At 46.5% G+C, this 24133-nt stretch overlaps 2 protein-coding genes across 3 annotated transcripts in view; one reads left to right on the top strand and one right to left on the bottom strand.

The window, feature by feature from the left end:
* Positions 1–2062: 2062 nt before the first annotated feature.
* Aoc1 (amine oxidase copper containing 1) lies at positions 2063–12263 on the bottom strand. The gene is made up of 5 exons (XM_004860401.4): positions 12181–12263; positions 4703–6286; positions 3063–3348; positions 2649–2781; positions 2063–2420 (listed from the first exon to the last, which is right to left on the bottom strand). The coding sequence occupies exons 2-5, from the start codon at positions 6282–6284 to the stop codon at positions 2154–2156; spliced, it is 2268 nt and encodes a 755-aa protein (XP_004860458.2). The 5' UTR covers positions 6285–6286; positions 12181–12263; the 3' UTR covers positions 2063–2153.
* Positions 12264–19248: 6985 nt separating this feature from the next.
* Positions 19249–24133, top strand: part of Tmem176b (transmembrane protein 176B) — a 79501-nt gene continuing 74616 nt past the window's right edge. The window contains exon 1 of one of the 2 annotated variants that reach the window (XM_004860407.3): positions 19249–19356. The gene's annotated coding sequence lies outside the window, so the exon portion shown is untranslated. The remainder of the gene's footprint in view (positions 19357–24133) is intronic. The other variant, XM_087207800.1, reaches the window with a different exon arrangement.

Genomic DNA, 24133 nt, shown 5'->3' with positions numbered 1-24133 from the left:
CCTAGCACGGTGTCAGTGCTCTGCTGTCACCATCCTGAAATTCTTGATAGTTTGGGCCAAGGGGCGGCAATTTGTTTGGGGCTCACAAGTCCTGGTCCTGGTGGGCAGGATCCCCTGTCAGGAGGAGTGAAGGCTTGGCTTTCAGGGACCTCTGCTCATACGTGAAGGGGACTCATGGTTAGGAAACCTAGCCAAGAGGAAAGGTTTAGGGTTACCCAAAAACAGAAGGATGGCTGAGGGATAGGGGGATTGGCCCCATGGGTTCCCTGGAGGTTTGGGAAAGGCCCCCAAAGCCTGCCTTGATGAAACTGCTCAGAGCCCCAGGGTTTCTTGTTTGTCCCCACCTTTATGTGAGCCTGCGCTAATGGATACCTTGTCCTGTTTATGCCACTTTCTGTTCCTGTAAGAGCTGCAAGTCATTCTCAAGGATGATTACTTAGTCAGCTGCATGGGCCATGATATCCAGCTTGACTGGGCTTCTTGGGGGCATCTGGGTTGTGAGAGGATCAGTCAGACCAACACTGAGGACTCTGGACCACCTGACTTCTGCGGACTCCTGCTCTTGGCTTGTGGCTGGGACTTGGCTGGGAACACCTGCTTCTCTCTGTTCTCTTGCCTAAGGAGGGCTGGGCAACAGGGACCGTTCCCCTCTCAAGTGCACACGGTGATCATCGGGGATTCACTTGCCTGGGGGCCTGGGGGTGCTGAGTACTTGAGAATGCTGGGGTCACACAATGAACAACTGTTGAGTGAGTTCGCAGAGGCCACACTATGTCTAACCAACTGGGGCCACTGGCAGTTCTAGGGTCAGACCAGACTGCCAGTTTTTATAAGTAAAAAATACACCAAAAACTCAGAACGTGACTGTCTGAGGACATCCACCTCTGTCTGGTGGCCCTCCTCAGGCCTGTCTCCCATGGGACTGAGGGAGTCTTGAGGACAAGGACTTTGTTTTCCTCGCCTCTGTATCCCTGGCCAGGCACATTGTGGAGTTTGTTTACAGGAAGGATGGGAGCAATGCTAGAATGTAGCAGCTGGAGCTATAAGGGAAGGAGGCTAGAAATGGTGGCCTGCCAGAGAGGGTATGGGGCCCTTGGGATTCTTGGAGCTATTTTCTCAGGGCAAGAGAGGCTCAGGTCCTCTTGCTGTAACCTTGGGATGGATGGTGTTAGGAGCTGGCACTGTGGCAGCCAAGGAATGGTCAAGATCACTACTTGGGGCAAGGGATGAGGACTCAGCAGCATAGAGGAGGGGAGGATAGGAAGGGGTGCGTATTTGGGATTTGTATGACCTAGGCTCTCAGTCACTCAACAAGCACCACTGGGTGCCCACTGAATGTGCCACCTGTGAGACCAGGATAAATCCAAGAAACGCCATCTTGGCCAGTAGATGAACTCCCCTCATACCCCCCCCCCTATAAGGTAGATGATTTTGTGACTGCTTGTTCTGCTTTTGTAAACTTGCTTCATTGCTTCTCTGAAAGAGATAGTGCCTGGTCCCTCCCTTTACTGTACCTGACACAGCAAGATAGCTGAGTTGTGAAAAATTACTCTTGCAACTCAAAACATGATAACCTCCCCTTGAACTTCTCCTCTTAAAATAACACCTATAAAAGATATGCCGCTATAACACCCTATATAAACTGTGCTGTTCCCGGACTCAGTGCTTCACTTCACTTAGGGAGTGGAGTCCACGCACATGAATAAACTCCCTTCAGTTTAACTTTGTCGTTGGTCCCGGTGTTTGGTGGTTTACCGGCTCGCTTGGCACAACACCACCCAAGAAGATGCCTAGGAGAAGTGGGGACACGAAGTACGCAATGGCACTCAGCCTTCAAGGCAGCCCCAGTGGCATCTTGGAAGAAGAGGAGAGTGGGAACTGTTTTATTGAACCACTGTGTGCAGCTGCCCTAGACCTTTCTAACTCATTCTTTCTTCCTGGCTCCATGGGTCTCAGCTCTGGTCATGGAGGTCTTTTTGGAGTGTAGTAGGTGAATGTGAACAGTTCCCACAGCCATGTGTGCTTGGACGTGTGTGCCTGTGGCCATGCTCTCCCTGCCAACACCCAAGAATAGCACACAGGCTGGTTGCTGAGGGTTTATTGCCTGTCCTCTGGGGCTCATGGGCTTCAAGTGAGAGCTGGGGCTGGGCCCCTCACACCGGCCTGTAGGTGCCATTGTAGCTGAAAGGTGGAGGCCTCAAGCAGTCTATGTCCTCGGGAATCCAGTGCTGGATGTGGTTGGGACCCTTGTCCTGGGGCCACACCATCACAGTGTCTCTGGATGCCAAGGACGGGTCCTCTGTGAAGAAGTTGAAGGGCCGGAGCAAGAAGCCCACAGAGTTCCCCGGTGTGGCTGTGTTAGGGATGTCCTCTGAGTGGGGAATGTGTAAGAAACCCACTGTCACCCAGGCCACCAAGTCCTGCAGGAGAGAGGGCTGGCTGAGTACTGACCACTGAGGCCATACCAGGTTCTAGAAGCTTCTGGAGTGGCCTCCAAGCCCCTGTTTGCAGAGCTGGGCAGATATTTTGGGACCTCTGAGTTTGGCCTCCACCCAGAGAGCCCTGGGACAAGGACAGGGACAAGGCTGCTTAGCACACTCCGCTAGTGATGAGGCCAGAGGGGGGCAGGGTGGGGACTGGGAGGGTACCTCATTCTCAATGCTCTCATTGTTACGAAGGAACTCCTGGAAGACCACAGGGGGGGCCCAGGGGTCGTTCTGGTTGTAGATGCTGCTGCTGCGCCGCTCTGACTCCCGGTACTTGGTCACAGCCACAGGGTACCTGTGGTTGAGGGGAAGCCAGGTGGCTTTGGGTGCAGAAGTGGCCACCCAGCCCCTCCCAGGGAGCACCCTCAGCGTGAGAGATGAGGACATTGCTACTTCCCCAGGGTGGAAGCCAGACAGCCCACTGTCAGTAGAGGACTGGGAGATGCTTGCCCAGACTCATGCACAGACACAGAGCCTCGTGACGGAAGCATAGACAGACAGACAGACAGACGCAGACAGACACACAGGGACACTGAGGAGGCGGGTGAACCTCACCAGCCCCCTGGGTCCCCTCACCTGGCCCAGGTGATGCCCCGCTCCTCTGGCAAGCCCGAGGGGAGCGCCTGCCCCGTCATGGAGTGGATCTGCAGGCGGTAGCTGCGCTTGTGACCCCAGGGGTTCTTCTCAGGGCTGGTGAAGAGCAGGTACTTGGGCAGAGTCTCCCCAAAGCGGAAGGCCGCCTGGTGCTCCCAGGGGTACTGAGTCTGCTTAAGGGTAGGCTGGACCAGGTGGTGTCTTGGGCTCCAGGGGGTGGTGATGTTTTCTAGCTTCATCTGAAGCGTCTGGAAACTATTCTTGGTCCCTGGAGGTATACACAGTGTGATCCAAATACATAGGGAAGGTTTAAATTAAAAAAAACTTTGGTCAGTAAAAGACACATTGCCATTAATGTCCCTCAAAATCGTCCCCCTCACTTTGAACAAACTTATGCCATCTTTCTTGCCACTTTCTGAAGCAGTTCTAGAAGCCCTCTTTCCCGAGTGCCTTTATAAGGTATGAACCAAAATATGCGGAATGTGCTGCCCAGTGCCATCCTCTGGAAAGGCAGGCTTGTAAAAGCATCCTCATCCATCTTATTCACCAGATCTGGCACCATATGATTTCTGGTTCTTTCCCAAAGTCCAAATGACCATGGAAGGGGAACGGTTAGAACTGATTCAAGACATCAAGAACAGCACAACTAAAGACACTCATGAAAGAGAACTTCCAGAGCTGCTCCAGAAAGTGGCAAGAATGATGAGAAGAATGTATTCAAAGTGAGGAGGAGTATTTTGAAAAGGATTCATGGCAATGTGTCTTTTTCTGTAAGAATTAAAAATTTTTTTTAACATTGACCTTATATTTCAGCCACACCTCATATAGAGAAAAGGAGAATGAGAACAAAGCACTTGGAACTGAAACCTCCCTCTTCCTCCCTGGGACCTCCACCCAATAGCTGAAACCATCAGGCAGAAGAGGGCACTGGGCTTGTGTTCAGTGTTAGTTCTGGGGATGGAGAGAGGGGATAATAAAAATCAGAGGAGCTGGAGAAAAGCTTATGATTCAGTCATGGTAAAAGCATCAATCCTGGTATGACTCTGGGAGGTGTCTCAAGGGCTGTGCTAAACCCATTGATGTGGTTGCAACCCCAGAGCAGGGCAGCCCAGGGCACGAGAGTCAGCAGTTGGTTCCCTCTGCACCAGCAGGTGGAAGCCGCCCACCTGCTCATAGCGGCCTTGTTTTGCTTTGGGATGTGATGTTGGGCATGACACCCATGCCACTCTTCTATGGTGACATCGTTCATGGAGAGAAACACTGGGTATCCTCAGGTGTCGCTGTACCCCAGCTCAAAGTGCTAGACAGCGATCTCCTCCCCTAGCTCATGCACACCTTTCTACTCAGCTCAGCTGCAGGGCAAGGACAGGGCCACACTGTGGCATACAGGGTGCAGTTTGGGGGTTACTCAGGGAGACCTAAACCTCTAGTTTATACAAAACAGGAGCAGGCTGGGCAAACACTCCTGATTTTATGAAGGTAGTTAGAGAGCCTTATGATTTTCCTATGGATTGAGCTTCCTCCCCTTGCCCCAGCCCAGGTGAGAAGCAGTTGGGGTCACTAAAGTGTAAGTTACTGGGGGGTGCAGGTGTGTGACCCACAGGCCTGGTTGTGAGTCCTACCTGCCACGTCCAGGTCTACACGGTAATGCACCAAGTGGGTGTGCATGTTCCCGAGCAGGTGGGTATGCAGGCGAGTGCCATGGCGCTTCCCCTCAGGGGTGTAAAAGGTGGCATGGACATAGCCTGTGGCGTGCATTTTGGCTTCCATCACCCCGTTTGGATAGAAGATGAAGTCCCAAATGTAATCGTAATTGTAGACTGTCGAGGTTGTCCGTAGCACTAGCACCTGACCCTTCAGCCCTGCATAGAAGTTGAAACCACCATTAAAGTTGGAGTCAAAGTGCCGTCGAAGTGGCACCCCCGTGGGCATCTCAAAGAGGCAGAGAGCTCTGCGGTAGAGGACAGGGTCATCAACATCATAATAGTGGAAGGTGTCCAGGAAGGTGGCCGTCTCCGGGCAGTCAATGCCAGGGGCTAACTCATAAGAAACACTGCCCAGGCCCCAGCCCACATCGATGTACTTGGTCTGCATGCCCGCGGGTGTGTGTCCTCCATACAGCGCCACAGCTTCTTGCACACTGACTTCATAAGCGATGCGCTGATCCCCGAAATGCACATTCAGGACCTGCAACCCTGAGGAAGAGCACAGCCGGAAGGCAAAGCTCCAACCCCCATAGAGCACAGTGTTGCCCTCCAGCTTGTAGCGAGGGCCGTGAGGCTGGACCAGGCGGGGGCCGCGCATGTGGCTGGGGGTGGGGAAGTGCCCTCGGGGCTTGTAGGAGGAAAACAAGGGCGGATCCTCTGGCCTCTCAGTCCCCTGGCCCTTGGGCAGTGGTCCCTCGAGGATCACTATGTCCACTTCTCCATTTGCATATTTCTGGGCCAGCTCTTCTGGGGTCTGGTAGAACTTCCCATTGTACCAGACCTGCTCCACTGTCCAGTGCTGGACATCCATGCTGCCATGGTCCACCAGGAGCTCCAGCCCAGTGGGGTGCAAGAAATAGCCTTCTACATTGCGCTGTAAGATAATCCAGCTGCGGCGCTGGCCAGAGGCCAGGCCCCGAGGGGCCACATCGGTGAAGGTCAAGCACTGGTTGCCACAGTCTTGGAATGAGAAGCCTGTGGTATCCAGAAAAAACTGATGCAGGGGCTTGGTGGCCTCCTTCAGGGTGTTGAAGAGGAAGGTGTACTCTACTGTGGTGATGGGCCTGGAAGCCCAGGAGGGCTGGTGCCTCCGCCCCGGTGACAGTGGTCGCATGTAGGAGGGCTGTGGCAGGGGCCCCACAACAAACTCGGTGATATTGGGGTGCTCCTGGGCCCCAAAGAAGATAATGGCCCGGGCTTCCCGCACAGGAGGCCTTCCTCCCGTGTCCAGAAATCTCAGCACACGCTGCTTCTTGGGAAGCAGCATCTCAATGAGAAACACCGAGTTCTTGGCCATGGTCGGTGTCCTTGAGGGCTGCAGCCCCAGCTCCTGTTGGGACTGGAGGAAGCTGTGCACTGCCTTTAGCTCCTGGGCACTCAGGTCCGCAAACACCTGCGCCTTGCTGGGCAGAGTCCGTGGGGGGCGCTCTGTGGTCGCCATCTGTAGAGCCAAGATGGCAGCCAGGGTGTAGGCCAGGGCCAGGCTCTTGTGTCTCATCGCTAGGGAATGGAGCAGAGCAGAGGGCTTAGGTGTTTTATGGAGGGAAATAGGTTTGTCTCAGGCCAGCACTGTGGAGTACCATGCTCCTTAGCCTGCCGATTTTCCTCCACTTGCCCCAGCCCAAGTGGGAGGTAGCTCAGGTCACTGGGCTCCTACACATTGTCCCCAGGGCCACCCAGGCCTCATCTATGTGCCTTCTGTTCTCCCCTTCATCTGCAATCCTCTATATCCCCGTGGACTTTCTCACCTAGATGTGTGGGCTCACTCGTCTTACCCTATGTGGATGTTGTCCTAGCACAGAGCCCGCTCCTCACCCCAGGCTTCCACGAGTCCCAGCAGGCCCTGAGCCCTGCCCTTCCAAGGCCACAGAGTGTCAATTGTGTCCTGCAGACACACAGAGCTGTGTGTACCAATAGCAAAACTACCTTTCGATGTGACAAAATACTTTTTGGGAGCCCAATTTTGAAATTTATAGTAGAAGTTCAAAGGGTTGGATCTGGGGACAGGCTGGCAGAGTTTGAGTCCCGATAAGTCACACCACTAGGCCTAGCTGTGTGACCCTGGGCACATTGCTTAAACTCTTTGGACCTCTGTTTTCTCAACTGTGAACTGAAAATAAGGGCAGCACTTATCTCCTAGAGTCATTGAGAGAAGACAACTGAAGAGTAAATAGAAAGGGTTTGGGCCTTATAAGAAACATACACATATGTATAAGTATCAGCTCTGTCAGTCTCTGTCTCTCTCTGTGTATGTGTTTGTGTCTCTTTCTCTCTCTCACCTGAGAATTGATTGAATCTAGAGCCTTTGCTATATCCCTAGTCCTTTTCAAATTTTATATTTTGAGACAGTGTCTTGCTTAGTCACTACATTGTGTATGTTGGGCTCAAACTTACAAACCTCCTGCCTCAGCCTCTCAGAGTGCTGGGGTTACAGGTCTGCACCACCATGCCTGGCTGGCTCTGGCCTACTCTTCTCTTCCTCTTCCTCTGTCTCTCTCTCTCTCTCTCTCTTCTTTTTTTTGAGACAGGGTCTTGCTATTTAGTTCAGGCTGGACTTTAACTTGCTATGTAGCCCAGACCGGCCTCAAACTTGAGGTGATTCTCCTACCTCAGCCTTCCAAGTGTTGGGATTACCGGTGTGCGCCACCACGCTTGGCTCTATTCTTCTCTTTAAAGTGAACCCTGGTTTTGGATCCCAGCACACTGCAGGTTTTAAGCACTGCAGAGTGATTCAACACGAGTTTCCAGGGTCTTGCCCAGCCTTCTCTGGCCCCTCAGAGGGTACTTGAGTGGTGATCCCTTGGGCATCCAAGGCTATAAAGAGGACATCTGGCAGCATCCAGGGTCACCCCAGGTCACAATACAGTGAGTCACTCTCCCTTTTCCCTTTGAGAGGAGGGGACAGTCATGCTACCAGTAAAATCTTGCGTGAGTAGTTGAGGGTAGAGCTGCTGGGAGGCCCGGTAACCACCTCTGTCCTCCCTTATGCTTGGGGTGGGGCCCCCCACCAAGGCTCGCTGTGTGCAGAGTCCCTGGGAGACCCTGCTCTTGCACAGCGCACTGACTGCTGCAGCCACTGGCCACTGCCGTCTCCCAGCCCTAGTTTCTCAGGTCCCTCACTTGTCCTGCTCAATGGTATTGAGACCCAACTCCTCACCATGACATTTCTCAACAGAGAATCTGCCCTCACTGCTGTCGCTGACTTCCTAGGTTCTCATTGACCTTGAAATCCCACTCAGGGATTCCTCTGGCTCTCTAACTATGCTTCTCAGCTCCCACAGGTGGGGCCCAGGGTCCAAGACCCAACTTGAGCTTGAGCTATGGGTGGGTTGAAGAACTCATAGAGGGCCTTGCTTTCATAGGTAACTGTCTTTCATTCTCTAGATCAGAACCTCTGGGGAAAATCCTGGAGAAGACAGAGGCGCAGAGTGGGTCTCAGAGGTCTGTCCTGTCCAGCTTTCTCCAGGAGGCCCAGGGCCTGGCTGGAAGGGTGGCTTTAGACTCTGGGACTTTAGGTGGATTTCCCCTAAGAGCTCTGTTGCAGAGTTGGAATCAGGCTTAAGGAAATGTAGCTTCATCCAATACTTGATGGAGGAACTGGGCAAAGGAGAATCTGAGCTTTGTGGATGCTTAATTTTTGCTTTCTGGGAGATGTGTTTTGTGTGTCCCATGACTTATATGAAATGTTGGGACCACGACAGGTCTCTTCACTTAGAGGCCTGATCATCTTTGTGCATGATTCCCTCCAGAGAAGCTATGCTTCATGGTGTCTCTCCTATGCCAAGTTCATATCCTGTGCCTCCTTTCAAAGTTGGCTAAAACTCTACCCTGCCAAGGACCTTTTGTCTTGGGCCCTACCTAATATAGCTCACTTACCCACTCAGGGGCCCCTTAGCACTTTGGTATTTAATTTGTACATTTATGAGCATTTCTTGAGCTGGAGGCCAGTGCAAGATATTTGCTGGGCCTGGTGAACTGGTGGTCTGCTGGAAGCCACAGATTTTCTGTGTTTGGACCTCCTGGCCTTGGTGACAACAGTCAAGGGAGGCTTGAAAAGTCTTTTTCTCTGCTTTCCCTGTCCCCATAGCTAGACTCTTATGTGGCCCTAGTTTTCCTCCAGGGATCTGGCCCACCCTGAGGACTTCCCTCTCATGACCCTCTCTCATGAGACTTCTGGTGGAGGGGGGGCAGGGACACATATGACCTTGTGCTTTCTGGACCCAGCCTCAGGGAGGCAGGTGAGACATGGACAGCTAGATGAACTTGGAGCCAGCAAGAGGATTGGAGCTGAGCTCTGGCTCTACTATTAAATTTTGTTCAGGCCTCCATATTAGTTACCCTTCTGTTCCTGTGACAAAGGGACATACCAACTTAAAAGAGGAGAGGTTCATTTTGTTGTTGTTGTTTTGTTTTGATTTTTGGCTTTTTGAGACAGGGTCTCTCTATTAGTTCAGGCTGGCCTCGAACTCATTATGTAGCCCAGGCTGTCCTGGAACTCATGGCAATCCTCCTGCCTCAGCCTCTTAAGTGCTGGGATTCCATGTGTGTGCCACGATGCCCAGCTGAGAGGTTTATTTTGGCTTATGGTTTCAAAGGTTTCAGACCATGGTTGGTGGAATCCAAGGCAAAAACATGCTGGAGAGCTGTGGTGGAGGAAAGCTGCTCAACTCATGACATCTGAGAAGCAAGGAAAAGTTGGAAAGGAAGGGGCCGGGGACCAGATATAGTCCCCAAGGTTATGACTCCATGACCCACCCAGACACACCTCAAAGTATGCTTTACTAATCTTATAGGTGTGTCTCACACCAATCAAGTTGATAATCAAGATTAACATCACAAGTCAACCCCTTGTCAACTTGACACCCAAACACATCTCCTTAAAACATACTTCATCTCCAAATAGAGACAATAATAAGGTCATATTTTCATCTATCGTGATACAACTATCCTATGTACAACCTGAAAATATGCTAATCCCTCCCCCAAAGTCTCAACATTTCCAACATTGTTCAAAAGTTCAAGTCCAAAGGCTCCTCTAAGACTCAAGGCAAACTCTTAGCTATGAACTCCTGTAAAATGCAAAAATCCAGTTACACACTCCCAAGATACAATAGCACAGGGTAAACATTTCCATTTCAGAAGGGATGATTAGGGGAATAGAAAAGAATAAAACCAAGTCAAGAACAAAAGCCAGCAGGGAAAACCTAAGTCCTGTAGCTTCATGTCTGCATCAGAGCATAAGGAGGTGAGATGTGAGGTCCAGAGGGCTTGGGTGGCCTCACCCCTACAGCCTTACCACTTGCAGCCCAGCCCACAAGGCCTCTCCTGGGCTGGCTGTGCTCAGTGCTTGTAGCTTTCCTCAGGGAATATTCCACATTCCTGGCATCTCTAACTTCCTGGGTCTCTAACTTCCCGGGGTCTCCACAACATCTTCAACTTTACTCCCATAGCTTCACACAATGAGGGGCTCCCTGCAGGGACTCTGAGGGGCTCTCTGCAGGGACTCTGACCCTGAACTCTCAGACCTTCCTCTGCAGTCTGAGTGGAAGCTCCCACCACCTCACAACTCTTTAATGCTGCATGCTTGCAAAACTAGCTTTACAGGCCGGATGCTAAGGTTGCTGCATTACCTATGTAAGAAAGAGCCAGCCCCCCTTGGACCATAGCTGTGGTGCCCTTTGAGTGTGTGGGTTGCTGAACTTGGAGAAATGCTTCCCTAGGCACCCCTGAGTGAGCAGGGTGCCCTTGGGCTCTCTTCCCAAAGCAAAATCTCTTAAACAACTTTACACTTTTATACTCTTGAGCCTGTGCTGATGAATGAAGTCTAACCAATTATTGAGATGCCCTCAAGGCATCTCTCCTATTGTCCTGTTGCAAAGTTCTTGGCTTCTTTTTCATGACATCAGTCTTTTCTGCAACCACACTCTCCTTAGCTCCAACTTTACCATGCTTCTTTTCTGGCTAAACTGCCAATTTTTCAAAATTTTCAGTTCTGTTTTTTTTTTTTCTTTCTTCTGATTCTCACTGGAAATCTGACTAAAAGCAGCCAGCAGACCTCATACCATAGCTTGAATGTTGTGCTGCCTTGAAATTTCCTCTGCCAGATTAGTCTGGTATCCTTCAACTCAGGATTGCACAAAGTGTTATGACATGGACAAAATGTAGAAAATTCTTTGCCAGAATGTAATACAAATGGCCTGTAGTCCAGTTCTCTATAGAGTCCTTGTTCCTGCCTGAGATCCCATGAGCACAGACTTTACTGTTTGTATCCCTATCAGCATTTTGGCCTCCTGAGCCCCCCAGAATTGCCCATACAACTCTGCTTACACTACTGTCGGGCTTCTCTAGCCTTTATCTTTAAGTCTTTCCAACTCCTCAGGCAAACCAGTTCCAAAGGCTAATGAGTCATATGGCCAGGAATACTCACAACAATGACTTCACTTCTCTGGTACCAGTTTTCTGTATTGGTCATCTTTCTGTTCCTGGGACAGATTCCTGACCTAACAACTTAAATGTTGGCTCACTTTTAGGAGAAGTTTTGGGTTCACAGCAAAGTTAAGCAGAAGGCACAAACAGCTCCCGTATATCTGCTGTCCTTTCTTCCCAGTACTGCCTCTCCCACTATTAGCATCCACCAGAGTGGGACGTGTGTTATACTTGATGAACCACGCAGTCCATAGTTTATCACCCAGAGTCCATAATTTACATTTGTCCACAGTTTACCCTGGAGCTGTGCATTCCGTGGATTTTGAGAAATGTGTAATGCCATGTGTCCCCTATTTCAGTATCACAGAAAGTAGTTTCACTGCCCTAAAATCTGCACTTTGCTTATTCATCTCTCCTTCCCTGATCCCTACTAACCGCTGATCTTTTACTGTCTCCACATTGTGCTTTTTTGCAGAATATCATCTAGCTGGAGTCCTGAACGATGCAGCATTTTCAGATGGCTTTTCTCACTTAGTAGTATGCATTTAGGCTACCACCATCTCATTTCATGGCCGGAACTCCTTACTCTACTTCTTATTCCAAATTTCTTTTTGCTTTGCCACGAAGGGGATTAATGGAGAAGTCATCTTTTCTTTCCCTAGTAGAAGCCTCTGTTCCTACAGCCACATGGGCAGCAGGAAGGTGGACAATGGCCATAGAGCAACCCGTCATGCAGGCCTCTGTGCTGCAGTCAGGAAGCATTCTCATTCCTCCTCATCTACCTCCCCACTGCACCTTCCTGTCTTACCCCAGAGCAGGCTGGAGCCTTTTGCAGTTGGCTCTAGGCTTTTGTCCTTCTGCTCCTTCTTGCTCAATATCTTTGTTTCTCCTGCCCCTCACTTCACACCTTGCCCCTCTGCTCTCTCCCCTTCCCCTTCAGCCCTTTCTTGTGTCCCGTCACAACATACCTGTATGCTCTGGCTCACCTCCTGCCCGTTCTTGCTCCTGGACGCTGATCCCTGACTCCTTCTTGAAGTTATTGGACCTCGCCCTGTGGGGAGGGGCAGGGTGAGGCATGGGTAGGTCAAGATGAGAATTATAGCTCAGGGGTTTCCCCAGAGGTGGGAGGATCAGGGTGCAGGCAGATGTGTCCTGTCTGATTCCCTGTGGTTTCTGTTGTCATGGTGCTGTCTTCAATGAGAACTGATCTTGGCTTTCTCTTCTACAATCCATGTAGGGGTATGGTCTACTCACATGGGTGTCATGTTTCAGAGGCAAAGATGTGACAAGGGGAAATTTACTAGCTGGTAGTGTTACTAGAGGTAAACTTGTGGATCAAGGCAGGGGCTGATAGGGACTGACAGCCACAGCAAAACAGAGACTTTGACCCATGCAGAACAGGGAGCCAGAGGTGGGGCAGTTTGGGAGAGAGAGGTCACTGAGTTGGGCCTCTGAGAGAAATCTTTTTCACCATCTCTGGGGACAGTGGCAGGAATGAGAGAGGAGGGAGGATGTAGCTGGGGGAGGATTCTGGTCAGGGTAGTTTAAGCTGTGGCACAGAGAGTAGATAGAAGGGGAAAGGAAGCTGGGAGCAGGAGGTGCCTCTGCAGGGAGGAAGGAGATCAGAGTGACTTATGAGGAACAAATGCGAGGGACAGGGAGCTCCTGGTTAGAGAGGCCAGAATAGAGTTAGAAAAAGTTCATGGCTTGGGAGAACCAAGAGGTCACTGTCACCTTGGTTACCAAGGTAGAATTGCTAAGGGTTCGCTTCTCATTTTGTGGTTAGTTAGATTTTGTGTTTTCCACCATTATCTTTCCTGCTGTTTGCTTTGCCAGTCATTTCAGTGTTTATTAGAATGAAACAATTAATTAACTCCATAGACAGCTTGCAGTTCTAGAAGGCCTTTGACGCCATTAGGAAGGGGATTAGCTTTCAATGCTAAAATGATGATTGCCACAGTGAAAATGAAATCTTATGTCTTTCCAGCCTTAAGGTTCTGGAGGATTGAGACTTAGGTGTTCTCAGTTACTGCCTCCCCTACAAACAGATGGGGTTCAGATAAGAAGAGAGTTCCAGGAACAACCTGACTTTGAGAAACTAGATCTGTTTCTGTTCTCCAAAGGACAATTTTTGTCACATGAGGACAAACTAAGAGAAGACACTGGCAAAGATTAAAAGTGAAGGGGTCACATGTAGAAGAATGAGTTTGGGCCCCTACCTCACACCTCACGTAACCTTGGCCTTCAAATGAATCAAAGACCTAAATGTAAGAGCCAAAAGCATTGATTCTTAGAGGAAAACAGAGAAGCAAATCTTTTTTTTTTTATATTAAATTCTTTTATTGGTACATTGTAGGTACACAACACAATTACATCTCTCACTGGGAATTGTACCTTTACATAACGCATCTTGGTTCTTATTTTTTCCCCATTCCTAGCCCTCCCTTCACCCCCTCCGCCCTTCCCTATTTACAAAGACTTTATTTCCATTTTTTCCATTTCTCAGCATTTTTCCTTTCCCTTCTTTCCTTTCCCCTGCCTCTCCCACTACCCCTACCCATTTGGACCTTTTCTTCCTATTTTACATTATCGATTATTCATTCTAATCATTGGTACATTTTAGGTGTACAATATAATGACATTCGTCATTGGAAATTTGCACCTTTACATAGTCTCTCTTGGTTCTTATTTTTCACCCTTGCCCAGCCCTCCCTTCAACCCCTCCAGTCCTCCCTATTTACAAAGATTTTGTTCCTATTTTTCCATTTTCTCATATTAATCCCATTCCCTTCTATCCTTTCCCCTAGCCCTCCCATTTCCTTCCCCTTTGCCCCTTTTCTTCCTATTTCACATTACCTATTATACATTTAGTCCTTATTTACACTTTCAGTTTCTCACACCAGAGAAACTATTCGGTATTTATACATGTGTGTCCTATTTATTTCACTTAAGAATATTGCCTCAATGTGCATCCACTTAGCTATAAATGTCTCTAATTTCTCATTTTTTATGGCTGAGTAGTACTCCATTTTATAAAAATACCACATTTTTTTATCCAGTCTCCAGTTGATGGGCATTTGGACTGTTTCCAAGTTTGAGCTATTACAAACTGTGCTGCTATGAACATGGGAGCACATATATCACTGTGGTATGATTCTTTGAATTCTTTGGGGAAGATCCTTAGCAGTGGAATAGCAGGGTCAAATGGGACTTCCAGTCCTAGTTCTTTGAGGTATCTCCATACTGATTTCCCCAGTGGTTGCACCAGTCTACACTCCCACCAGCAGAGGAGCAGGGTTCCTCTTTCCCCACAGCCCCGCCAGCATTTGTTATTGGTTGATTTCATGATAGCAGCCATTCTTTCTGAAGTGAAGTGGAATCTCAGCATTGTTTTCATTTGCATCTCTTGAATGACCAGCGATGTTGAACATTTTTTCATGTATTTATTTGCTATTTCTACTTCTTTGTCTGAGAAATGTCTGTTCATTTCAGATGCCCATTTTTCAATTGGGTCTTTAAATTTGGGAGGTCTGATCTTTTTAAGTTCTTTATAGATTCGAGATAGTAGACCTTTGTCTGAGGAAGAGCAGGTGAAGATTTTTTCCCACATTGTGGGTTGTCTCTTCACACTGCTGGTGGTTTCTCTCGCTGTGCAGAAGCCTTTTAATAAGAAGAGATCCCACTTGTTGATTGTTTGTGCTAATTCACGGGCAACTGAGGTTTTGTTCATAAAATCTTTTCTTACACCGATGTCTTCAAGGGTTCTACCTAACCTCTGTTCCAACTGGTTCAGAGTTTCTATTTTAATATTTAGATCTTTAATCCATTTTAATTTTAGTTTAGTGCATGGTGAGAGATATAGGTTTAGTTTTACTCTTTGGCAAGTTGAAGCCCAATTTTTCCAGCACCATCTATTAAAGAGGCTATCTTTCCTCCAGTGAGGGTGTTTGGCTCCTTTATTGAAGATGAGAAGGCTGAGTGTGTCTAGCGTTGTTTCTGCATCTTCTAATCTGTTCCACTGGTGCTCAGGTCTGTTTCTTTGCCAGTGCCATGCTGTTTTTATCACAGTAGCTTTGTAGTATAGTTGCAGGTTGGGGATTGTGATACCCCTCGCCATGTCTCTGTTACCTAGAATTGCTTTTGCTATTCTGGGTCTCTTCTTGTTCCAAATGAATTTTTGGATTGTTTCAGAGAAGCAAATCTTGATCTTGATCTTGGCAAGGGCATCTTAGATGTGACCCCAAAACACAAAAAGCTAAAGAAAAAAATCATAAATTGGGCATCATAAGTATGGAAACCTTCTTTGCTTGGAAGGAAACCAACAGGAAAGTGAAAAGACAGTGTTCAGGATGGGAGAAAACATTTGCAAATGGTGTGGCTGACAAGGATATTGTATCTAGACTATATTAAGAGCTTACAACTTAGTAATTAAAAGAAAGTCCAATTAAAAAAATGGGTCAAGCATGTGGCTCAGTAGCAGAGCAGTTGCCTAGCATGCACAGGGCCCTGGCTTCAATCCTCAGCAACACACACACACACACACACACACACACACACACATACACACATACGGCAAAGGATCTGAACAGATATTCCTTGGAGGAAAACATACAAATGGCCAACAAGCACATAAAAAGATGTTCAACATCACTTGTCATTAGGGAAAGAAAAGTCAAGCCAACAACAAGAACATCCCAAATCTTCTCTACCATTTTGAAATATTCAATTAATTACTGTCACTATAGTTTTCCAACTCTGTTACAGAACATTAGGACTCATTCTCCTATTCCTGTACCTGTCAACCATCTTCTCTTCATCCTCCAGTGCCTTCTGCCCTTCTTAGACTCTAGTAACCACTGTTCTCTCTACTTCTGTAAGGTCAACATTTTAGCTGCTATGTATCAGTGAGAACATGCAGTATTTGTCTTTCTGTACCTGATTTACTTCACTTACTATAATGTCCTTCAGTTCCACCCATGTTGCTGCAGTTGACAGAATTTCTCAACACAAAGAAATCAAAATGTCTGAAATGATGGATGTGCTTAGTACCCTCATCATTACCCATTGTACACATGCACTGAAATGTGACACTGTACCCCATAAACAGGTACAAATAGTATGTGTCAAAATAAAAATATGTGTATATGAAAAAAACAATGAGATATCACTTTACATCCACTAGGATGACTAGACTGAGCAAGTAATATAATAGCAAGTGTTGCCAGGATGTGGGGAAATTCAGCTTTCCCACACAGCTGGTGATGATGTAAAATGAAGCAACCACTTTGCAAAACTGAGTTTCTCAAATGGCTAAACACAGACTTTCCATATGACCTAGCAATTCCACACCTAAGTAAATGCCCAAGGCAAACAAAGACATATGTTCACTCAGAAGCTTTTATGTGAATTTTTTTTTTTATACTGGGGATCGAACTCGGTTCCTTGCACTTGTACAGCAGGCAGCAAAACCACTGAGCTAAATCCCCTGCCCCTTATGTGAATGTTTATAGCAGTGTTATTAATAATCCCCCCAAAGTGGAAGAAAATCAAATGTTTATCAGCTGTTGAATGGATAAAGAAAATGTGGTAGATATATATGATGAAATATTATTCAGGCATAAAGAGAAATGAGCTACTGATATATGCTACAACATGGATGAACCTCAAAACCAATATGTGAGATGAAAAAGCTTGTTATAAAAGGTCACATTACATATGATTCCATTTATATAAAATGTCCAGAATAGGTAAAACTATAGAGCAGATCAGAAATGTGTTAGTGTTGCCAAGGTCTGGGGTGGAATTGGGGGGATAAGGTGAGAACTAATGGGCTGGGTTTCTTTCTGAGGTGACAATAATGTTCTAAAATTGACAAGTAATTATTGCACATGTATTTGCACATATATATTGCATATCCACTGACACGTACACTTGCAAACACAAGTGAACTGTAAGGTATGTAAATGATGTCTCCATAAAGCTGTTTATAAAGAAGCAAAGGGTTCGATATCTAGAACACACAAGGAAGTCTTGCAAATCTACCAGAAAGAGGTAGCCATCTTCATAGAAACTTGGGTAAAGGCAACTTATAAGAGAGGAAACCCAAAGGGCTGATGGATCCATGAAAAGATGCTGAAGTGTAATGGTTATTGAAAAATGCAAAGGAGTCAACAATGAGATATAATTTTATATACTCCTTGCTGGCAGAAATGAGAAAGCTGGATGATGCCTAGTGTCAGTAGAGATGTAAGAAAATAGCAAACTGGTGTGACCTGTGGGTAGGGGATGTGGATGGTACAGCTGTTCTGCAGTGCAATTCTCAGGGTGTGGGCAAATGAGTTGGTTGCATGTCTTACAGCTCAGCAGTTCTGCATTTTGATGGATTCTCACACAGGCCCAGTGGTAGGAAATGTACATGGGTTGTAGAGATGGAGAGCTAGTTGCTATCAGGGACCTGAAACTAGGGTAGGGGTCGGACCGCATCATGCAGCTTTTCTGCAAAGGTGTGGACCTGAACACAGCAACTCACAAAAGTGGATCTTAAAATTTTGGGAAAAAGAGGATGAATGACAGAGCACGATGCTGTCTCTCAGATTAACACACATGCACACGAGGTCACTTGTACATCTTTAAGGACTGATGCACATTAAATGCATTGGAATGGTTTCCTAGCTAGGGATAGGAGTGAGAATGCATACATACATAGATACATACATACATACATATATAATATATACACACATAGGCGCACATACATATGCACATAGATACATACAAACAAAAGAAGAATGGGAGGGTCTTGTATAAAAAGATCTCTGGGGCACTGAGGTGCCCTGGCATTGAGGCAGTGCTTAGCACCTGATACCCATAATTAAACAAAAGACCAGCCTGGGAAGACAGGCTGGGTGGCTGCAGGTGGTCACTCCACAGTTGAGATGGTCTTGGAGGCGGGACTCACTCCAGACTCACACCCAGAGGCTTGGGGTGGTGAGGGAGAGAGTTGCTGTGGCGTATAAGGAGAGTCCAGTTTCGGGTTTGAAAGCGTAGAGAGAAAGTGTTCTATGACAAGGTGGCATAGGCTAAATGTGGCAGGGGTGATGCTTGAGAGCCAGTCTGCAGGGTGGGGAAGGAAATGCCCCTCAAAACAGCAAACCCCAAGTCCTGGAATGCTGTCCTCTTCCTTTATCCTTTGGGGGTGCAATAGCAAAGGTCCACAGACTGGGGCCTTCAGCCAACAGAAAAGAATTCTGTCACAGTGCCAGAGACTGCAAGTCTGAAATCAAGGCATTGGCAGGACTGTGGTCCCATTGAAGGCTCGCAGGAAGATCTCACTTCTTCCGGCTGCTGATGCTGCCTCTGTCCTTGGTGGTCCCACAGTTCTTGGGTCCTCGGTGTGGGGACTTCTCACTCTAACCTCTGCCTCTGTCCTTACCTGGTGTCCTCCCCTGCCACTCTTATAAGAAAACTGGTCATTGGATTAAGTCACCCCCACACTACTTTATCTTAACTATTCATCGGCAACAACCATATTTCCAAAGAAGGTCACATTCTGAGGCCCAGGAAGGCCATGAATTTGGGGGAGACACTGTGCAACCCTGTGTAACCTCTGTGTGTGCCTCAATGCACAGAACTTGGCCCTCAGCAGTGGGTGAATCCCAAGGCCTGTGCCTGGGTGCTGCAACCCTGAGTGACCTCAGCAAAGAGCTAATGCAGGGCTTGGAGGACACCAGGACACGACTCTCCGGGCAGAAGGTGGGTGGTGGCAGTGTCTCAGACCCAGACAAGTAGTCTGTTCCTGGGACGGGGAACGGGGTGTTCCTGGGGAGAATCAGTGGGGTTTGTGTTACTGTGTAAAGCTGTTGTTTTTGTTGTACGTGTGGTGTGGATATAAGATGCCAGAATTCACATTCTGTTTCCTGACTCTGTGCTGTGTTCCTGGTGGCTGGCCCCTCCCTAGAATAAGTGACCTTGATTTCTGAGGTCCAGCTCCTCCCTTCCTGGGGTTAATGATTGGTAGTAGTTACAGATAACAGTTGTGCAAAGATTGTGCCCTTCTGAACGTGGCTGCCTGCCTTCCTTATTCCTTAAAGGGGCAGAACTGATGTACTAGAGGACGAGACATGGAGGAAGAAGTCATGACTCAGGTAGGGAAGACGGATTTGGAGTCTTGGGATTAGACGGCTAGAAATCCCCATTCATAGATGTCCCATGGCTAGATTATGATATTTTGATTTCAGAAGGTCCCCACCCATCAGAGATCAATTGTGTTAATCTAGAGAGAAGGATTGTTTCTATAGAACCACAGGAAAGAAACGGCCACTGCTGCCTGGACCAAGACTGGCTGGAGGTGGCCCAGGGAAGCCACTGGATTGGACCTTTATGTTAATGAAGCTAACATCATAAGCTTTGTTCCTAATTAGGAAACAAATCTTTTTTTTCTTTTTGCAAAGAAAAAAACTGTACTGTTTCCCCCAAACAAGGGCCCTGGAAAGATCCATAAGGCTGGGACAATCCCACCCTTGCACAGGAGAACATCTCTAAGTTCCTGCCCCACTTCCACCATTGGGGTGGGGTTGTTCTTGACAGGCCTCAGTTCACTCAATAAATATTTATGGAACACACACTCTGTGACACATTGGTGAACCAGCAAAGTAAAATAATGCGTGAGATTCACATTTTAGTGAGGAGAGACAGGCAATAAAGAGTATCAACCAAACAGGCCTGTGAGTTAACAGAGCAGGCCTAGTCCCCGGACTGGTAACTGGAAACGTGACCTTTAGATGTTCCCCTGCCTTCCTAGCCTGCTTAGACCATGTACAAACAGTGTGGTCTACAGATACCTACTGTCCTTCGAGAGTCTGGAATCCTGGAAGTTGAGCTTGGCAGCCTGCAAGCATTGGTTACTATGCGATCAGCCCTAACCTATATTTGAACCTGTGTTTCACAGGCTGTGGTGGGTTCAAGGGAGGGAGAGCAGAACCAGGCCCCTCCAGGACCTTTCTATGTATCTGTTGTAGCCAAAATTTGCAAGGGAATAGATTTAATACAGGACAAATAATTTATAGGATTATTTTATAATATTCATCCCAAAAGTCAAATGCAGAGGACTGCAAGAGATCTGTCCACACACGAGAGACTCGAAGAATCCAGCTGAGGGCCTGGATCCCACAGCAATGTCCCACACAAGTCCAGCTGAAGGCCTAGAGCCCATGGCAATGTCTCATGCAAGTCCGTATCAAGGATCTGCTTTGGGAAGGCCCAAAGGCCAGTGGTAGAAGCTAGAAAGCCAGTGCTGGAGGGGTGAAGGATCTGTGCCATCAGGCTGAGGGATCTTCCCTGGAGCCAGGAATGGAAGTGTGATGCTTAAAGTGAAGGCCAGAGCTTCCCTGAGGAGAACAGCAGCCATTCCCAGCGACAGCAAGGACCTGAACTCCTCCTCCGATGAGTACAGCCAAGTTCACATCAGGAAAACCAGCCACAGCAAGCCTCCCCAGGAAAATCATCAGCATACAATCTTCTCTAGTTCTTTTTATGTCATTGGCAACAGTCCTCAGGTGGGTTTTCCATGCCTGGAACTACGCTGAATCCATAATCCACCACAGTGTCCCTTTCCTTTGCTGACCCCCCAGGGTCCCTGCTGTGTTGTGGCCAAAGTTAGGACTATCTGCTTGGCTAAGCAAGGCTCTAGGCATGTGGGTGATCTGGGCCTTTGATAGCAGAGGTGTGCTAATGTGGTGTCTTAGTTACTTTTCTTGTTGTTGAGACAAAATACCTGACACCCAAAGTTAAAGGAGGAAAGATTTATTTTGGGTCACAGTTTGTAGAGGTTTTAGCCCATGATTGGCTGGCTTCAAGGAAGGGTAGCACAGCAGAGGGGCATGGCAGAGGAGAAACAGTTCATGGTGGGCAAAAGGCAGGAAAGCAGAAGGCAGCAAACAGTGAAGTAGTGAAGCAGCAAGTGACAACAGCTGCCTTCTTTCTGTCCCTTATAGTCTATCCAGGCAACATATCCTTAGTGTGGGTGGCACTCACACCCAGGGTGGGCCTTCCCATTATCCATACCCAGAACTATGGGAAACCAATTGTGGACTAATTTAGTGATCACACACCCTTGATCCCATCATCACATACTTAATCCCAGCATCACACACTCTAGATACAGCCACCTCTGAAAAGCCTCACCTGTGACTTCACGAGACTTTGGGGAAACATCTACACATAAGCCATAACAGGTGGTACCAGTGTCATAAATGTGGCAGCACAAGACATGGGACAAATGCTGGTGTAGAATTCCTGAGGGGGCAAATGCTTAGGAAAAACATGAGTTGCCTATGGATGAAATGTCAACTGTTTCATCTGGTCTTAAAGTTGTCCAGCCCCAGTTTTCCTTGTGCTCTTGGCATTATCCATGTAGGCTGTCAGACTTCCTGGGCCTCTGGCCTAGCAGTCTCATTCTTGTTCTCCCTCCTCATTCACTTAGCACTTTCCCGAAGGCTCAACTCCCTCCTTTCACCTTTTTACATCCTCTCTATAGCTGTCTTGTCCTTCCTGGTTCCAGGGAACTTGTCCATCCTCCCTGTGACCATTAATCCTCATATCTCAACTTCATTGAATTAAGAAATGCTTAGCAGCCAGGTGTGGTGGTACATGCCTGTAATCCTAGAACTTGGGAGGCTGAGGCAGGAGGATTGCTGCAAGTTTGAGGCCAGTCTGGGCTATACAGTGGTTCAAGGTAAGCCTGAACTACATGAGACCCTGTCTCAAAAAAAAAGTAGAGCACACTCGGGTATGACTGAGTGGGTCATGGAGGTCTGACTGTGGGTATAATACATGGTTCTTCTTCCATTCCTCTCTGCCACTATTGTCCTGCTCTTTTACCCAGCTGCCATGAACTGAGCAGCTTAGCCACCATGCCTTGAACTATGATGTTCCTGCTTTGGAGCCAGCTGACAGTAGACTGAATCCCCCTAAACCATATGCTAATTTAAACTTTTCCTCTTTTATTTTATTTATTTATTTTTATTTTGTTCCCCATTAAGTTTATTGGTACATTTTAGGTATAAAATACAGTTACATTCATCATTGGGATCTTGTACCTTTACATAAGTATCTTGGTTCTTATTTTTTCCCCCTTCTCCTGCCCTCCCTTCCCCTCCTCCACCCTTCCCTATTTGCAAAGACTTTGTTTCCATTTTTTTCTTTTCTCGTATTTTTTCTTTTCCCTTCTTTCCTTTCTCCTACCCCTCCCACTTCTCCTGCTCCTTTAGACCTATACTTCCTATTACACAATATCAATTATACATTTTTTAAAATTACAGTATCAAGACCTAGGAGACATTATCACAGATTTTACAGAATTTAAAAGGATATAGAAAGCATATTACAAAAATCTGTTTTGAAATAATTTGAAAACTTCTAAGAAGTACCTTGGAAGACAAATTAATGAAACTAACTCTGGAGGCAATATAAAATTTGAATAGCACCTATTAAAGAAAGCATATTCCTAGCTTGGAAACCTACCTATATGACAACAACAGGCTCGTATACATTTTAACTGATAAATTATATCAAATATTTATAGCAGAAAAAAAAAGGAACACTTCTCCCCTCATTTTAGGAACTCAACATTGTGCTAATCCTAAAACTGGATAAAGATAATAGAAGAAAAAAGTATGAACATGGATAGAAATTTGTTTAATAAAACAAACTATTAGAAGTCAGATCTGGCAGTATGTAGAAAGTGGTTTTGTTATAGGGATGGCAGTGTTGGTTCAGCCACCCCCAAAAGTCATCATTTTAACAGAGGAAAGGAAAAAGCCATATGATCCTGTCATCAGTTGTAGAAAAAGTATTGGACTAAATTCTACAGCTGTTCATGGTAAAAGCTATCAGGAGACTAGAACCTTCTCAACAGATTAAAGACGTGTACTCCATACTTCCAGCAAAAATGCCTTATATGAATGGAGAAGATAAAATGCTTTCTCCCTAAGGTGCAGAACAAGGACAGATATGTGTACTCGTTATCTGTCCATTAAACTTTGAAACATAGGGCTAAACCAAAATAGTCTGGCAATAAAATGACACAATTAAGATAGGATTGGCAAGGTAGAAGCAAAATCTTTATATGTAGATGAAATGATCACCTACAGAGAAAATACTAAGAAATCTCTAGGAGCCCTTAGAACTTGTATTTGAATTTATCAGGATTAGAAAACATAAGGTATATATAAAAATTCAGGTCTATGTATACTTGTTGTAAATGAAGAATTGGATATTGAAATTTAAAAGTTATGTAGGAGTACAAAGGACCTAGAAAGGTAAAAACAAAAAGAAAAAAAAGTGTTGGAAGATGTTTAGCACCTAAGTTTAAGACTTCCTCTGAAGCTACAGTAATCAAAGCAGTGTTGGTGTAAGGAAAGACATATAGATCATTGGAATAAAACAGAGAATCTAGAAATAGAACCACACATATATGCTCCACTGAGTTTTGAAAGATTATTTAATATTAACATTTTATAGAATATAAACTCAATTCAAGAGCAGAGGAAGTGATAGTGTTTTCAGCAAATGGCACTAGAACACCTGGTATCCATATATAAAAAATTAACCCCAACCCTTTATTTCCATACATAAAAATAACTTGAAAGGATCTATGAATCTAAATATGAAAGACTAAAACTATAAAACTTTAAGAAATTATAAGGGAAAATGTTTATGAATTTAGGGTAGGCAAGAACTTCCTAGGATACAAAAAACATGATGTATAAAAGAAAAAAATTGATAAATGAGATTCCATCAAAATTTAGAACTTTAAATGACATCATTAAAATGAAAAGTAGTCCTTAAACAGACCATATTTACAATGCATATAACCTATGACCAGAATATATGAAGAGCTCTTTTTTTTTTTTTGGTACCTGG

The sequence above is a fragment of the Heterocephalus glaber genome, unplaced genomic scaffold (genome assembly GCF_053883595.1).
Source record: "Heterocephalus glaber isolate CG9 unplaced genomic scaffold, H.glaber_assembly_v1.0 deba00000818, whole genome shotgun sequence".
Lineage (NCBI taxonomy): Eukaryota > Metazoa > Chordata > Mammalia > Rodentia > Bathyergidae > Heterocephalus > Heterocephalus glaber.
Note: the sequence above shows the minus strand (reverse complement) of the source record. Positions and strands in the feature narration are given on the sequence as shown.

Coding starts and splice junctions, on each gene's coding strand:
- Aoc1 (XM_004860401.4), bottom strand. CDS start 6,284: ATGAGACACAAGAGCCTGGCCCTGGCCTACACCCTGGCTGCCATCTTG. Junction 3,349..4,702: donor TGTAGACCTGGACGTGGCAG/GTAGGACTCACA, acceptor GTATACCTCCAG/GGACCAAGAATAGTTTCCAG. Junction 2,782..3,062: donor CGGGGCATCACCTGGGCCAG/GTGAGGGGACCC, acceptor CCTCAACCACAG/GTACCCTGTGGCTGTGACCA.